This window comes from Maniola hyperantus, chromosome 23, assembly GCF_902806685.2.
Source record: "Maniola hyperantus chromosome 23, iAphHyp1.2, whole genome shotgun sequence".
NCBI lineage: Eukaryota > Metazoa > Arthropoda > Insecta > Lepidoptera > Nymphalidae > Maniola > Maniola hyperantus.
Window position 1 is genome coordinate 8,001,182 of NC_048558.1, and position 18,038 is coordinate 8,019,219.

Consider the following 18,038-nt stretch of genomic DNA (forward strand, 5'->3'; position numbering starts at 1 on the left):
AGGCTCTTCAACCCTAAAAGTGGTCAAATAATTTATTCAAAATAGGCAACAATTGTTGTAGGTACTTTTTGATTGTCAGTAATTGTTGGATTTGTAACACAATAATGTAATTAATGGTCATAATAATGAATTACGTAAAGCTACGAGTGTTAGCTAAAAAGTTTAAAAAGTGGTATTCATTGTACGTTCCGGACACGGATACGGTCTACGGATCCCTTCGCGTGCGAGTCCGACTCGCACTTGACCGGTTTTTATAGGCAATAATATAAAACAAACAATACCCCGCAACATAGCATGATTCGCAATCTGGTAAACAATGTATGATGCAAAATCTCAGGTTGCCGGTTTCGTTTACGCAATTTTTGTTTGTTAAGGCGGCGAAAAACAATGAGCTATGGGAAAATAGCCCGCCTTTCTGTTATACATGCATACAGACGAACATACATACATAATACACACATACATTAACGCGTTCTTAGGGTCCTTTCATAAGACGGTTATTGAAGGAAACTTGTTCATCAAAGTTTCTGAAACTATATGAAAAGTGCTTCCCGCGTCCTTCATTGAAAACTTAAAAAGAGCGACCGTCGAGTTTCTTGCTGGTTCTTATCGGTAGGAACGGCATTCCAAACCAGTGGTAAAATAAACTACCTACTTATCTGACGATTCTAAAGAACTTGTTAAAGTTTACTTGAATAAAAATATAATATTCTATTCTATTCCAGGCTTTCACGTATAACTTCCGCGACTTTTTCCGCGTGGATTTAGGTTTTTTAATCTTATTCTCTCTTCTTCTTTTATCTTCTTCTTATTCTTTCTTATTCTTTTATCTTGATTTTCTGGGATAAAAAGTAGCCGTAGTAATCTCTAACTACGAGTACATCCATGCGAACAGACTAACAGACTGACAGACAGGCATAATATTTTCGCATTTATCATGTTAGTAGGTATTATATTCTATAATAGGTAGAAATGACCTGCAGCTCGTTCCAGCAATGCACGGGACTGAGATTACATTATTGTATAAGTATGGCATAATATTGTTTATCAAATCTTTGAAAAGAGCAACCGCCGAGTTTCTTACTGGTTCTTCTTTCGGTAGGAAAGGCATTCCGAACCAGTGGTAGATGCATTTGAAGAATTGAATAAAAAATATTTTTATAAAATTTTCCTCAGTTCCAGTTCTCAGAATATTATGGAAAACTCTCAAGCATGCAAACTTTCTCGCGATATTTTGCGTACCTACTCTGAAAAGTTAGACCTGCGGAATTGAACTCCTGCCCCCTAATATTACGAAGAGGTAAAGTTTGTAAGTTTTATTTTTAAGCGATTTTGAAAATTCTTTCACCAGTAGAAACCTAAATTTTTTTCCAACAATTAGAAATCCCTACGAAACTGTAATAAGCTACCCGTGCGAAGCCGGGGCGGGTCGCTAGTAGGCTATAATCTTGCAAAATGAAACTTTTCAGTGTGGAAAGGAAAATATGAAAAAAATATGTGTATGATGAAGCGGCCCTTAGTCACACAAACACTACGGTTCGGTTCGCGCTATTTCGCAAGTGCGAGCTAGTTTATCTGGTAAAGCCAAAGGTAAACAATGAGTAGGTAGGTACCTACCTACTATCTTAATTTCAGACCGGAATACAGTCATAGTTTTACAGTCATGGTTTTCTTAATTATAATAAAAAAAATTTAGGGTTCCGTACCTCAAAAGGGAAAACGGAACCCTTATAGGACACTTTGTTGTCTGTCAAGAAAAATTTAATTGTGGTCACAAACAAATCTAAATATATAAAAAGAAAAGGTGACTGACTGACTGACTGACTGACTGATCTATCAACTTACAGCTCAAACTACTGGACTGATCGGGCTGAAATTTGTCATGCAGATAGCTACTATGACGTAGGCATCCGCTAAGAAAGGATTTTGGAAAATTCAACTCCTAAGGGAGGGGGGGGGGGGGGAAACTGGGGTTTAAAATTTGTGTAGTCCACGCGAACGAAGTCGCGAGCATAAGCTAGTAATTAGTATTTTCAATTTTCGAAGTAAGATAACTATATCAAGTGGGGTATCATATGAAAAGGGCTTCACCTGTGCATTCAAAAACAGATTTTTATTTATTTTTATGCATCATAGTTTTTGAATTATCGTGCAAAATGTCGAAAAATACGACTGTAGTAAGTACGGAACCCTCGTTGCGCGAGCCTGACTCGCACTTGACCGGTTTTTATTCCGGACAATCAAAGAGTTCCCACGGGATTTTTAAAACCTAATTCCACGCGAACGGAGTCGCAGGCATCAGTTAGTAGGTAGATAATATTATAAAAATTTCATGTTGTCTCCTATTATGTAACAAATACTGATGTACAGTTTACCTAGTTTCCCTTAAGCAAAGAGAAATCAGTTTTATTTATTATCGAGCGGCAGATATCGGTAAAGCAGCACAGATGATTCACGTCATAACTCACCAGTGCAAAAACAAATATTGTTTACAGTCATCATGATCAACCCATCACCGGCTCACTACAGAGAACGGTACCCGTAGTACAAGATTTTACATCTCACCAAACCAAATTCGAGAGTCGAAATACTTCCGCGTTACAGTAAAATGGACCTAAACAGCCTTGAATTGAAGTCAAATATTCAATGCCGCTGATTTTAATTTCGCAATGTTTCCGCTTGGAGCGCTGGCTGTAGAAGTGTAGACAAACTTGAGCTTTAAAACAAGGCATTTAAGATCCAGTTTACTGTAACGCGGAAGTATTTGGACTCTCGATTTTGGTTTGGTTTGGTGAGACGTAAAATCTTGTACTACGGGTACAGGTCTCCTCTCAGAGTGAGAAGGGTTTCGACCATAGTCTACCAAGCTGGCCATGTGCGGATTGGTAGACTTCACACACCTTTGGGAACATTATGGAAAACTCTCAAGTATGCAGGTTTCCTCACGATGTTTTACTTCACCTTTAAAGCAAGTGATATACATAGTTTAATTAATTAATACGCACATAACTCCGAAAAGTTAGAGGTTCATGCCCCGTATCGAACCCCCGACCTCCGATTAGAAGGCGGACGTCCTAACCACTACGCTATCACAGCTTACAGTACACGGCAGAAAATATTGTACATCGACCTTTAGAGAGAGATAGCGGTTTCGTAGAGCGTTGTCTCTGTCGTTGAGACATGAGTGACAGAGACAACGCTCTACAAAACCGAAACTAATCTAGATCTAGAAGATTCTAGATTTTGATTCTCTCGAAGGGTCTTGATGGACACGACAGACAGGCAGCCAACGAAGTGATCCTATAAGGGTTCCTTTTTTCTTTTGAGGTACGGAACCCTAACAAGGATAAAAAGGTATGTAGGGATGTAGGTTCTATTAGGCACTGTTTAGTGCAATTTTTTATTTAGAAAAATAACCACCGCCAAAAAACATTATAAATAATATCTACGACGGTGAGCTATTTTTATTGTTCCGTACCTCAAAAGGAAAAGCGGAACCCTTATAGGATCACTTTGTTGTCTGTCTGTCTGTCTTTCAGAAAACCTACGAGGTACTTCCGGTTGACCTAGAATCATGAAATTTGGCAGGTAGGTAGGTCTTATAGCAGACATAAGGGGAATTCCTGAAAACCGTGAATTTGTGGTTACATCACACAAAAAAATTAAATTGTGGTCATGAACTAATAATTAGAATTTTCAATTTTCAAACTAAGATAACTATATCAAGTGAGGTATCATATGAAAGGCATTCTAAAACAGATTTTTATTTATTTTTATGCATCATAGTTTTTGAATTATCGTGCATAATGTCGAAAAAATACGACTGTAGTACGGAACCCTTGGTGTGCGAGTCTGACTCGCACTTGGCCGGTTTTTATTCAAAAATAACCACCGCGAAAAACAGGATATGCAAACATTAGAGATAATTTCTAATCGACGACGGCGAGTTATTTTTACTTAATAGCTAAGTATACTAGTTGCATTTACGCACAAACTTTTTCTTTTTAATTACTAAAGTAGGTACAAATTTAGTGACGCACGTGAACCTGATAAATTATTCATATCCATACTAATATTATAAATTACAGTCTGTCTGTCTGTTATTCTTTTTACAGCCCATTTTTAAATCTTTTCGTGAAGTCAAATTTTTGTATAGCGCTTAGCTTATGGGGCTTCATTATTATAGAGAATTTGAAAAAATTACAATTTTCATTTATTTTTTAACATGAACGTCACGCTGTACGGAAGGTGAATAATGACGTCACAATCCGTAAACGACCATTTTTTAAATTTTAACATAAAAATAGAGTCATTAAATTTTCTGCGGGAAAATATTGTTCAAAAAAACTATTTTTTTTATTTTTTTATTCTGATACAAGTTAGCCCTTGACTGCAATCTCACCTGATGGTAAGTGATGATGCAGTCTAAGATGATAGTGGGCTAACCTGTTTTTTTTTTATATTCTCTTTAATAATAAATTCTAGCCCGATAAACTACCGTTATACAAAAAAATCACATCATTTTATTACTACAGTCCAAGACCCTATTGAACCCGCGACCTCCCACTGATGAGACCATAGCGCTCACCACTGCGCCAGGGAGATCGTCAAAAGCTTAGTGGTGGATAAGTACTATTTATAGCGTCATGTTTTAGGCAACTTAGTAACACGAAAACACGGCGCTCGGTGTGTGCGTGTGTGTGCGTGTAGGCGTGACGACTGATAACGTTATCGGCCCGAGCCTTGCAAAAATATACAACAAACATGCAGTGTATGCGAGAGTCGAACATCAAACACAGGTATTCTTAAATATCTAACTATAAATTTAAAAAAAGAATATTAGCCATGTTAAATGACTAATTCCCCTTTCCTCTCCAACTAAATAATATATCCAATCGAAATATATAAAAGGATTGACTGACTGATTGATCTATCAACGCACAGCTCAAACTACTGGACGGATCGTGCTGAAATTTGGCATGTAGATAGCTATTACAACGTAGGCATCCGTTAAGAAAGGTTTTTTGAAAATTTAACCCCTAAGGGGGTGAAATAGGGGTTTGAAATTCGTGTAGTCCACGCGGACGAAGTCGCGAGCATAAGTTAAAATATATAATTATAATATTCAACTTGACTTATATATCAACGCACAGCCTAAGCCGCTGGCCCTACGGGGAGGGTATGTTTTTTGTAAAGAGTAGGTGTCCACTAAGATAGGATTTTTCGAAATTCTACCCATAAGTGGGTTAAATGGTGGTTTGAAATGTATTTAGTTCACGCGGACGAAGTCGCGAGCATAAGCTAGTGTTGTAGCAGGGGTTATTGTGGAAGTTCATGATAAATACAATGAACCAAAATCTTTTTACTAACAGACAAATCTGTATGGTACAACATGCAGCATGCGATATGCACCACTCGTCTTACGTTGCGCGTATTGCTAGCTTAGTGGCTGGATTTTCCTGCATGTTTAGCAGTGGGAGGGCATGAGGAATGTCTGTTTCAGCTGATTACTATATCAAACTAGGTTATCCCCGCGACTACATCCGCGTGGAACACACAAATTTAAACCCCTATTTTACCCCCTTAGAGATTGAACGTCGTAATATATATCTACATGCCAAACAGCCCAATCCGTCCAGTAATTTGAGCTGTACGTTAATAGATCAGTCAGTTAGTCACCTTTCCCTTTTAAATATTTAGATTTTAAATTAATGCGAATTTAATACTTAACATTCAATCCCAACGGCTAAGCTGTTGACGATAATGGCTACATAATAGACAATATAATTTGCAATTTATTCCCATAAAATATTCACGTATTTTGTTAATGGGCTATAATAGACTAGAGGATGCCCGCGACTTCATCCGAGTGGATTGAGGTTTTATCCCGTGGAAACTATGATTTTCCGGGATAAAAATTGCATATGTCAATTTTCCGGGACGCAAGCTACCTCTGTACCAAATTTCATGGAAATCGATTAAACGGATAGACCTTTAAGAACCCCGTGAGAACTCTGGGATTACTTACTAATTAACTATGATAATTTACTGGAATAAAAAGTAGCCTATGTCCATCCCCGGGATGTAAGCTAGCTCTGTACTAAATTTCATCAAAATCGGTTAAACTGTTGGGCTGTGAAAAGCTACCAGACAGACACACTTCCGCATTTATAATATTAGTATGGATTGTAGAACTAATTAAATTGCAAACAAAAGCAATTAAGTTTTAGGTAAGACATTTACTTACAATATGATCTAGCTAATCATCTGAAATTTCCTATAATCACTCTTGGACAAAGCATTATAAAATAATATATGTATTATTTATAAATTAAAATACGAAAATGTAGAAATAATTTTGCCTAGTGATTAGTCTTTTTCACTTCCGCACTCAAAGCAAACATTCGACGCTCGAGTTTTATCTAATATTTTTGCATACGCTAGTTTTTAGCACGAAATTGCGCCTTGGTGTACTGATAAAACAAAACAACCTAAATAATGGAGCGACCTCGAATTCTAAATAAATGACTATCAAAAACTTCCGACCTCGTTACTATATCCTAGCCGTTTTTGCGACACGTGCTAAGGGGTCCAAATATACAAAATTAAAATAAAAAAAAAATTATGCAATAAGATTGATGGGAATTTATTTGAAAATCTTACAATAAATTTTAAAGCTAGCTTTATCTAATTACTGAACAAATCATACCCGCGTGCAATGGTGCCAAGAATAGGTACTGACTGCATTTCCGCGCTGGACAGCCGGGTTGATTCTTTGCGCAAAAAATGAGCCAGCCCTTCTGTCAAATGAGGCTATTAATTTCCGTGAAATGTTTCGTAACTTTGCACCTACTAAGACTCTTTTAAGTTAACGTAACTAAAATTATTATCACCGCTACTATCAACTGTATCAAAAACTTTGAATAAATGATTTGAATTGAGTTGAGTAAACATTAAATACTTACTCATCTATTTATATACGAGTACAAAAGAACAGCTCAAAGGACGGATCGGGCTGATGCATGATAGACGTAGACATCCGCTATGAAAGGATTTTTTTAAATTCATTTCCTAAAGGGGTAAAATAGGGGTTTGAAATTAAGCATTGAGAACATTATGGCGAACTCTCAAGCATGCAGGTTTCCTCACGATGTTTTCCTTCACCGTTAAAGCAAGTGATATTTAATCTTCTCTACATAGTATAAAATAAAGTCGCTTCCCGCTGTCTGTATGTATGAACGCGTAGATCTTTTTAACTACGCAACGAATGTTAAGCGGTTTTCAACAATAGATAGAGTGATTCAATGGGAAGGTTTATATAGGTATAGTTTAATATTGGTTTGTGTTAATTTGTTGAAATATGACAATTTGAACAAAATGTCGGAAGAAATCACAAGCTTCCATCGAAAATTAACAAATATAAAAAAGTAGGATAAACTCAAAAACTACTCAACTTATTTTAAAATTTCTTTCACCTATAGAAAGCTACATTATTAGCAAGTACTGACACCACATTAATGTCTACATTGCACCCATGCGAAGCCGGGGCGGGTCGCTAGCTACACTTAAAAAGCACATATCTCCGAAAAGTTAGAGGTGCGTGCCCGGGATCGAACCCTAGCACCTCGGATTAGAAGGCGGACGTCATAAATACTAGGCTATCACAGCCTTGCTGTCACAGCCTTGCTGTGATAAGCCTAGTGTAAAAAAGCCTAGTAGCAAGAAAATAAAGTTAGGTATAATATCTTTGTATGAATGTTTGTGAAATCGTATCCGTCGTTTTGTCGTTAGAACCTTATCAGCTTCACGACGTTTTGCTTCTGAGCCAAGGCGCGACTTTGTAGAATTGTGTATACTTATTTGTTTTAATTTTAGGGTTCCGTAAACATGAATCAGGAATCAAAAACCATAACCACGCGCACGCACCTGTGACTTTTCGGAGTTACGTTAAAGACTGGGGGCACACGATACATTGCGGCGCCGAGATTTCACCATATCAGCGGGCACACGAGCGGTGCGGCGCCGCAACGTTATGTCGCAGCGGCGCCGTAGCAGCGTTGGACAGTGTCTTTCCTTGTGACGCATAAACAACTGAGCGGTGCCACTCCGACGTCGCAACGCATTCACCCCTCCCCGCCTCGTCTCGGTAGTTGCAAGTCCGGTGCGGCGCCGGAGCGCATCGTGTGACATGCCACAGATAAAAAAAACTTTATTTACAAAATCAAGTTATTTTAGCGTCGGTTACTAGTGGTCTCCACACTAGGTTAAACCTGTGACGTGGAGACCATATATGAGTTCCTAATGGGGTTTCCTTAGGGCTAGGAATGTTTAGATAATATTTCTATGTAAGACGACGCAGCGACACCGCTCCGGCGCCGCACCGCCGCGCGCCGCGCCGCCGCATCGCATCGTATGCCCCCGCTCTAAGGGATGATAACGGCCACGTCCGACGCACGGACGATCCACGGATTGCAATTTTGTATGAAGAAACGTAACATGGGCGAGGCTCGGATGAATATATCTAAAGACATTGTCTAAGGAATGTGCTCATTTGATACACAATAGGAAGTACTTCACTCGATCAAATAAAATCTTGAAAGAAGCTAAAATAAAGGTCCAAACGAATTATTTAATACTAAAATTTCTGACTTGGTACATAGTTTTTACATGGAATATTTGTCTTTACAGGTCTACAGAGAACCTGCTAAATTTTGGTTTTCAACAGGACTTCTATAATTTATTAAATTCAAATTTAACGTTTGAAACACAGAATTTGAACGTTGCCAAAACTGTGAAAAGGTAACAGACAGCATACACACGTTCGTATTATCATAATATTATTACTATAGATAAAGTAAGGAACCCTCTGCGTGAGTAAGGCTTGGTCTACTTGACTCACATTTCAAAACAATTGTTTGTTTAAAAACCTTTGTTTAAACAAACTTGAGCCTTTTAAACGATATTTAGATACGAGACTGAAACAAACATCCTTTTACGAGGAGCAGTTAAAATATCAGCCACTTTATGAGTGTTCATACTTCATTAATCATTACAGCTAGGTAATATTTTAGGTATTTTTAGGGTTCCGTACCTCAAAAGGAAAAACGGAACCCTTATAGGATCACTTTGTTGTCTGTCTGTCTGTCTTTCGTTATGTCAAGAAACCTACAAGGTACTTCCCGTTGACCTAGAATCATGAAATTTGGCAGGTAGGTAGGTCTTGTAGCTTACATTCGGGGAAAAATCTGAAAAACGTGAATTTGTGGTTACATCACACACAAATAATTTAATTGTGGTCATGAACTAATAATTAGTATTTTTAATTTTCCAAGTAAGATAACTATACCAAGTGGGGTATCATATGAAAGGGCTTTACTTGTACATTCTTAAACAGATTTTTATTTATTTCTATGCATCAAAGTTTTTGAATTATCGTGCAAAATGTCGAAAAAATACGACTGTAGAACGGAACCCTCGTTGCGCGAGCCTGACTCGCACTTGGCCGGTTTTTTTAGCGACGCATTTTAAACTGAGTCGTCGAGCTATCTGTCTGTTTCGCTCGCACTTACATACGACCTGTAAGTGCGAGCGAAACAGACAGTACGTATTGTATAAGAGGCCTATAATAAAAATAAATAAAGGTAAAAAAACCATTTTACTTTTAAAGACGGTCAAAGTTTAACGGTAAGTGGTAACCGTAACTTTAATCGCCTGTCATGCAAGTGGGCCTTAGAGTCACGCTTGGTTTAGCTGTAACGGATAGTCAAAAAACATTTTTGCGAATAATTTAAATGCATAAATAATATGCTTGATGCTTACTTAGAGGGAAAATAAACATTAATTACTTAATTAATATAATTATTTTGTACAAACAAAGTAAAAATCTTTACTATAAAAAAATCATATAAAAAAACATAAAATTTTAATCGGTCACTTTTAATAAACCCATACTTATATTTTTTTTATTATTAAAAATCCATACTAATGATATGCGAGTGTGTGTCTGTCTGTCCGCTTTCTTTTCACGGCCCAACTATTTAACCGATTTTGAACTATGTACTTTCAAAAACTCCATACGAGCGAAGCCTGGCCGGGTCAGCTAGTTTTGCGAATAGGTAAGTCGTATGTTAACTAAGCCGATCCTTTCGCCTGAAATTTATTTATTTTTACAAAAAAAAAAACAACCGGCCAAGCGCGAGTCAGGCTGGCGCAACGAGGGTGGTTCCGTACCACATTCGTATTTTTTCGACGTTTTGCACGATAATTCGAAAACTATGATGCATAATAATAAATAAAAATCTGTTTTAGAATGCACAGGTGAAGACCTTTCATATGATACCCTACTTGATATATGTAGTTATCTTACTTCGGAAATTGAGAATACTAATTATTAGTTTATGACCACAATTTAATTTTTTTGTGTGATGTAACCACAAATTCACGGTTTTCAGATTTTTCCCCTAATGCCAGCTATAAGACCCACCTACCTGCCAAATTTCATGATTCTAGGTCAACGGGAAGTAGGTACCCTGTAGATTTCTTGACAGACTGACAGACAGACAGACAACAAAGTGATCCTATAAGGGTTCCGTTTTTCCTTTTGAGGTACGGAACCTTAAAAACAACTTCAATTATACCTAACCGTGTTTGTGCAGTAAAAATTAAAAAATAATTTTGTTTATTACCAAATATATTGTTATATATATACATACAAGAGTTAAAATAGTTCTACAACAATATTTTTTTGGGTTAGTGCCAATGAGGTGCCAAATTTTGAAGTCTCATAAAAATTAAAAATTAAAGTATATACCTACATAGTAATTTAGTTAAAAAAAAATTAAATGCCAATGGTTTAAGAAATGTATATCTTAGGGCGGATTTCACCATTCGCTACAGAAACCTAGTTTAACAAAACTAAGTTTAGCTTAACTGAGTTTAAACAAATAATTTGAACTCAGTTTAAGTCAAACCGATTTCACCGGCTATAAACTAATCGCGTTTAGTAAAACTAAGTTTACATGAAGTGTTGTCACGATCATAGACAAAACCACGGAAGTATTCGATGCGTTTTGTATTTGCAACATCTTGGCAACATTAAACAGCGCCTTGCTGCCCCTTTTTTAACAATTTTTAGTTGCAAGAACAAAGCGCATTGTCATTGTGCTATACTCTTTGACAACTCATTATCCTTGATTATCCTTTTCTGATCGGTGTTTGTCATTGTGTTTCTCTTTAAAAAATTTATTAGTTAATTATTTATTTGAAATTGATATCGATATAAGTTTTTTAGTTATAGTATTTTGTTTTGTTTATTTTGTATTGTTAGTTGTTACGTTGTTAGATTGTTACCTACTAGTTAATTATGTCAAAAAGAAAAAGAGACGCCACTTTTGCCGCCAGCGAAAAATTGGCTCTTGTTGAAGTCGTCGAAAGACACTTCAACATTGTCGAAAATAAAAAAACGGACGCGGCTTCAGTGGCTGAAAAACGTGAAGAGTGGCGCAAAATAGCCACTGAATTTAATACTGTGTCCTGCCTGCACCCCAGGGAGTGGGAGGTCCTAAAAAATTGCTGGGAAAACCTAAAAAAAAAGGCGAAAAATAAATTGACGCTTCAAAATCAGCACTTTTTGGGAACAGGTATGTGCATTTTATTATATTATTTTAGTAATCTTGTAATGTGTACACAATATACCCAACTTGTAGACAATATACCCAATTGATGTAATAATTAAAGTTTAACTTCTTAAAATAAAGTAAAAAAGTCAAAATATGTTGTAAACAATATTAATGTGAATTAATTTATGATTACAATTAAAAGATTTTAATCTTTTTATATGCAAATTTATATATATTCACTCTGTAGATTGTTTGTCCAACATGACTTATAATAACAACCTTACTACAACAACAGGATTCATTATAATTATTTACTTATTGTAGGAGGAGGACCACCAAAAAAAATCATTGACGATCCTGCCATTGAACGCGTGCTGCAGTTAATTCAGTCAAGAGTGTCAGGCTTTGTTAATGAGTATGACTCTGATAACACTCAGGTTATAGGTAGGTATTAATTTTATTGAAATATAAGTATGTAGTATAATAAGCAGTGATAAGTATGTAGTATAATAAGCAGTGATAACCTAGTAGTTTGGATTGCGGCATCATCAAGTAAATCTACCACTGGTTCAGTAATATGAGGTAGTAATTTCGAAAGTACAGATAGACAATTCAATTTTATTTATTATTATATATGTCACACCCATTCTGACAAACAACTTTCATAACATTGTAGTAATTATTACAATCATATTTTTTAGCCTCATCGCAACCTGATACTCTTTCTGTAAGAATAGCTGATGAAGAACACGATACAGTCCTAAGTGGTATGTACCTTAAAATCCTTATTTTTGGATATACTTAATATTAATTGTTCTGCAAACATTAAACAATGATGCTATGCAGTCACCTTTTTGCTACCTCTTCAACTATGAAATGGGCCCTTACATCATGCTAGTATTGGGTGTATATAAAACGACTTTAATTTTCAGATATCAGTAACACAGTATTGGTTCAGGAGAGTGAGAGTGGACCAATACTGGATGAAAATATATCAACTGAGGCGGCCACCACTATGACCCTTGTAAGTATACTATGCACACAAGCAAGAACTATTATTTAGTGTTCTTCATTAATTTCTATTTTATAAATATAGGTATATATGGTACATAATTATACGTAGGTAGTTATAATTATTATACATAAAATGTTCAAAATAATAATGTCTTCATATTTTCATACAGGACTGGTCTCAGTACAATCCGAGTATGTTAAGGGAGCCAATGAATCATATTCTTGGCAGATTGGAAAGCCCGTTACCTGACAGACAACAACCAGCACAGCCTGATGTGACTTTTTCTGATGCACAACAATTGCATCACACACCATCAAGGTATTAATCATTTTTGCTCTGTGTACTATATTAGCTGCTCTATTCATGTCTCTAGGAATAGAAAGCAGTAGTGGTAGCCAAACAGCAATGTAAATGTAGCCAAATAGGTAGAGTTGTAACTTCCATCAAGAGGATTTATATGAACATTTATAATATGAATAGTTTTCATTAGGGAGCTACTTGTTAATGTAGTACCAAAATTACGTGCTAACAGTAAAAGAAACCATTTTATCACAAACTACATTATACATTTTAATAAAGTCAAACAATAACTATAGTTAAAAATGATAAGTAAAATTTGCTGTGTACTGTGTAATCTTAATAGGTGATGGGCAGAGCACTATAATTTTTTTTATATTGCAGGATCCATACTCGTGCACCAACACTAACTGCAGCGAGAAGCAGAAGGCGGCCAGTTTTGAGGCATGATACTAGTCAAAGCCTGAATAATGAAAGAATACACACTCTGACTATGACCAACAAACATGCCCAAGAGGAGCATGATATTCATATGAGGATATTGCAACATCAAGAAGAACAAGAAAAAGTGAAGCTTGAACAAGAGAACATAAAATTGCAACAAGAGAAAATAAAATTAGAGCTGTTACAAATACAGTTAAACAAATTAAAAGAATAAACTCTTTATTCTTTTAATTTGTTTAATTTTATAAAGTTCTAATTTTATGTACTCTTTTTATTTTATGCACTCTTGTTGAAGTTTCAGTTTTTCTTTTTCTTGTTGATGTTTCCTTTTTTTTTATTCAGATACAAGTTAGCCCTTGACTGCCATCTGCTATCTCACCTGGTGGTAAATTTTCATGCAGTCCAAAGATGGAAGCGGGCTATCCTGGAAGGGGTACGGTAGTTTTAATTAAACCCATACTCCTTTGGCATTGTACCGGAACGCTAAACTTGGCTTTGCCAGTAGGGTGGTAACTAGCTACGCTAGCCCAAGTCAGTTACCAGTTCTTTTGTGGACTGGTGTTCACACCAGATAGTGTTGCAGGAATTTTCTATAAACTAGTAACACTATCATGTCACCTGCACAAAGTATAGAAATCCTTTGTGTACTTTGTATATTTTTGAGTGTAGTGTTTTTATACAATCTGTTTCTGAAGAAAATAACATTGTCTACTTTAAACCATGTATAAAAATTACCAAAAATACATTTATTAAGTCTGGGTTATAACTTATAACATAGATAAAGTTGAATGGGTGCAATCGCCTTTGCATCCAGCTGTCTACAAAATTGTAATTGTAATAACTTATTACATTATGAGAGATATTGTAACCTTTTGTTCTGAAGAACTGCTGAGAATTTGAGTGCTTGTAAATGTACAATAAATGAAAGATTTATGATTATTTTATCAATTTATTTTCATCCCATTTACTACCTACCTAATTTAATTCTTATAATAAATACTATTACAAGATCCCAAATATAGGTCTACCTACACCCATCTGTTTACTAGATGAAAAGCATATTTATCGATTATATTTATCTATTATGCATAAAGATAAATAATAATCTGTTTTAGAATGTACAGGTAAAGCCCTTTCATATTTGGTACTTATAGTTATCTACATTTTAATTCTTTTTAATGATGTAACCACAAATTCATGGTTTTCGGATTTATTACTTTACTTGTGCTATAAGACCTACCTGCCAAATTTCATGATTCTAGGTCAACTTGACAGAAAATATTTTTAATTCAATTAGACTTTTACAAGTAATTTTGAATCGTCTAGAGCATCTACCACTGATTCAGAATGCCTTTCCTACCGAGAAGAACCAGCAACAGACAGACAGACAATAAAGTGATCCTATAAGGGTTCCGTTTTTCCTTTTGAGGTATGGAACCCTAAAAACAAATTGCAATTGTATTGGCTATAAAAATATGGTCAAGGCTATTTTTAATTAAAATTTTGAAATTTTAAAGCCTGGCAATTAGTAAGTCATGAACGTTTTTTCAAAGGCAATATTTTATCTTTGCATTTGCAATAAAATTATCTTTATTTTAATATATTATATATCAATCAGTATAACTACTATAACTATAACTACTATGACTATAGACTATAAGGAAATTGGCATATTCCTTATGTTATATAATTTTAATTTCCTTTAAGTTTGTTCGGTAAACAAGAGAGTGACATGTGGCATCTTCATCCCCATTAATGAGGGTCACAATCCTTAGCGCAGATCACCTCACATAATAATATGATGTTTTTCCAGGGCAAAGTGTCCAAAGTATTCCAAAGTGCGCCTGAAATATGTTATGGTCGACAGCCTGCGGTCATTATTAATATAGACTCTAGAATTTATCTTTCCAATCTGAAAATAAAATAAGTTAATATAGCATGGGTAATTTAAAATTTCTCAAATAAATAATTTTCAGCCTGCAATTAGCTTTGAGTGTAATATTATAAATGCCAAAGTGTGTTTGTCCTTCAATCATGTAAAAATGGAGCTATGTATTACATAGCCATATTTTTGCATGGTAAAGTTGAGTGAGCACCTGGAGGATGACATGATCCCAAAAAATAAAGTTAAGAGCCTAATGCCTAGCAGACGAAATTGTGGGCAAAAGCTTGTTTTTAATAAATTTATAAATAAGTTTGGAAAACTTAACTAATAAACTTACTGGGCAAAATAGTTTGTTACAAATTCATGACGTCTTCTATGATTTGGATTTGTTCTTTGTGTTCGTGCAGCATTCATATTCGCAATATTAATATTGCCATCAGCTAATATAGCATCCCAAGAGGCTGGATTAATTATTATATTATCATCTGGTGGTGTTGTTTCACCACTTCTCCTTGCAATATTGTGCAATACAGCTGTGGCAATAATTATTGGAAATGAATGCTGCACTGAAACACCTAATCCAATTGCCATCGCTGGGAAACGTCTTTTCCAGACTCCAAACAATCGCTCTACACAATTTCTGGTCCTTATATGAGACTCATTGTACAAATTTTCAGCCTCAGTATTGCATTGATCCAATGGAGTCATCATATAATTGTTACAGGCATAGCCTGCATCTCCCACAAGCACAGCATTTCCATACCGGCCCTGTTCAAACATAGCTCTTCTATAACAATTACTGAAAATATATGAGTCATGTGTACTCCCTGGCCATCGAGCAACCACATCTGTAAATTCCAATTTGGCATTACATATGGCTTGAACATTCAAAGAAAAATAGTGTTTTCTGTTCCGAAAAATCTCTGGATTCTCTCCACCTAAAATAATAATTAATTATTAATAAAATTATAAGAATGTAATATGAAACATTTAGGTTTAGGTAATGCATGAAAAATGAAATAATGCTTTACCTGGTGATTTAATGAACTTCACATGAGAGCAATCGATTGCACCTATAACACATGGAAACCTGGCTCTTTCATAAAATTCTCTTTGTGTGTCTCGGATCTCATCTGGTAGCTCCGGAAAGTAAATGTGCTGTGTTCGGAGCGAAGCGATTGCAGCGCTAACTCTGTGCACAATTCTGTGTGCAGTAGATGTGCTAAATCCACATAAGTCAGCAGCAGTTACTTGGTAGCACCCAGTAGCATAAAAACGTAAAGCACATAGCAACTGATTAATAGGAGCTACACTGTAATTTCTGGAATAAAAACAATCAATCAATACAAACAATCAATCAGCTAAAGAGCTCATAAACAATAAATATGTTGGCCCTAGTATAATAACTATAAAATACACAATATGAACAACATTTTAGGGCTTACATATTTGTAGGAAACTCAAGCTTGTCTTCAATCGATTCCAATACAGACAGAACTGTGGGTTTCGTGAGACGAAATCTTGTTACAAAGTCCTTATCATCAAGGGTGTCGAAGTGCTGTTCTCTTTCTCGTATCCATCTTGGACGACGAACAATATATTCCTCATCAGTATCACTATCGTCAAAAGCTAATGCCAATGCTCTTTTCATAGTGATCAGCAAAGATTACTTTACAAAATACAAATAGTATGAAAATATATAACTTAAGACATGGACACTGTTGACAGTTGACACTTGACAGCTCTCTAAACTCGGTTTTACGAAGCTAAACGTAGAAAATTGGGCGTTTAGAATTTAAACCGCGTTTAGCTTTAACTGCGTTTAATTGACGTCGGTGAAATGCAAACTATGGCCCTAAACTCAGTTATGTGCGTAAACTGAGTTTAGCGTGAACTAATCGCGTTTAGTTTTGTCGGTGAAATTGGCTCTTAGTATTAATTTTTTTCCCTACTTACTCGTGTAAGCCATTAAAAAAACTTCCACGTGTATTTTTTTCGAAAAACTAATTTTTTAGGAATTTTACGTTTAGGTATGAGTATGTTTAAATGTATGTATGTATATTATGTGATTAATATATTATGCATATTTTTTCCCAAGTTTAATGTTAATCGGTTTTTATTTCTTGATTGTAATGATTTTGGTAATTTCATAGACAATATATTATAAGCTACTTTTAATAATTATACTATTAACTAGCTTATGCTCGCGACTTCGTCCGCGTGGACTACACAAATTTCAAACCGCCATTTCACCCCCTTAGGGCTTGAACTTTCAAAAATCCTTTCTTAGCGGATGCCTACGTCATAATAGCTATCTGCATGCCAAATTTCAGCCCGATCCGTCCAGTAGTTTGAGCTGTGCGTTGATAGATCAGTCAAGCAGTCAGTCACCTTTTCCTTTTCCTTTTATATATTTAGATTTTATAACTACCTACTACCTACCTACTAGAGGTCTGCATTCCTAAGAGTTGTCCATAATGTTTTCCAGGTGTGTACAGTCTGCCAATCCGCGCTTGGCCAGTGTGGCGAACTACGGCCAGATTTTTTTAGAGAGGAAACTCGTGCTCAGTAGTGAGCCGGCGATGGGTTGATAATTATGATAATAAAGACTTTTTTTTCAATATAGGAAAATCAACAGCGAAATATTACTTATTTATAAGTTTCTGAGACGCTAAATACAGAAAATTGTTAAAAAATTATCAATTTTTGATTGAGTTAAAATTAATTTAAAATAAATATATTTAAAATTAAAATAGAAATGCGAAATTAATTAAAAAAT

The 18,038-nt window shown here is 35.5% G+C and overlaps 3 protein-coding genes across 7 annotated transcripts in view; 1 reads left to right on the top strand and 2 right to left on the bottom strand.

Moving 5' to 3' along the window:
* The window catches only part of FoxP (forkhead box P), an 81,668-nt gene that overhangs the window by 59,247 nt on the left and 4,383 nt on the right, over window positions 1-18,038 (bottom strand). The window lies entirely within an intron of this gene.
* Window positions 11,363-13,588, top strand: LOC117993246 (myb/SANT-like DNA-binding domain-containing protein 4). The gene is made up of 6 exons (XM_034980999.2): window positions 11,363-11,639; window positions 11,943-12,062; window positions 12,320-12,385; window positions 12,551-12,642; window positions 12,803-12,951; window positions 13,315-13,588. Exons 1-6 carry the CDS (start codon window positions 11,363-11,365, stop codon window positions 13,586-13,588), a joined length of 978 nt encoding a protein of 325 aa, XP_034836890.1.
* On the bottom strand, window positions 12,068-16,910 carry LOC117993247 (putative nuclease HARBI1). Its single transcript, XM_069506335.1, has 4 exons — window positions 16,705-16,910; window positions 16,291-16,580; window positions 15,597-16,197; window positions 12,068-15,286 (listed from the first exon to the last, which is right to left on the bottom strand). Exons 1-4 carry the CDS (start codon window positions 16,908-16,910, stop codon window positions 15,274-15,276), a joined length of 1,110 nt encoding a protein of 369 aa, XP_069362436.1. The 3' UTR covers window positions 12,068-15,273.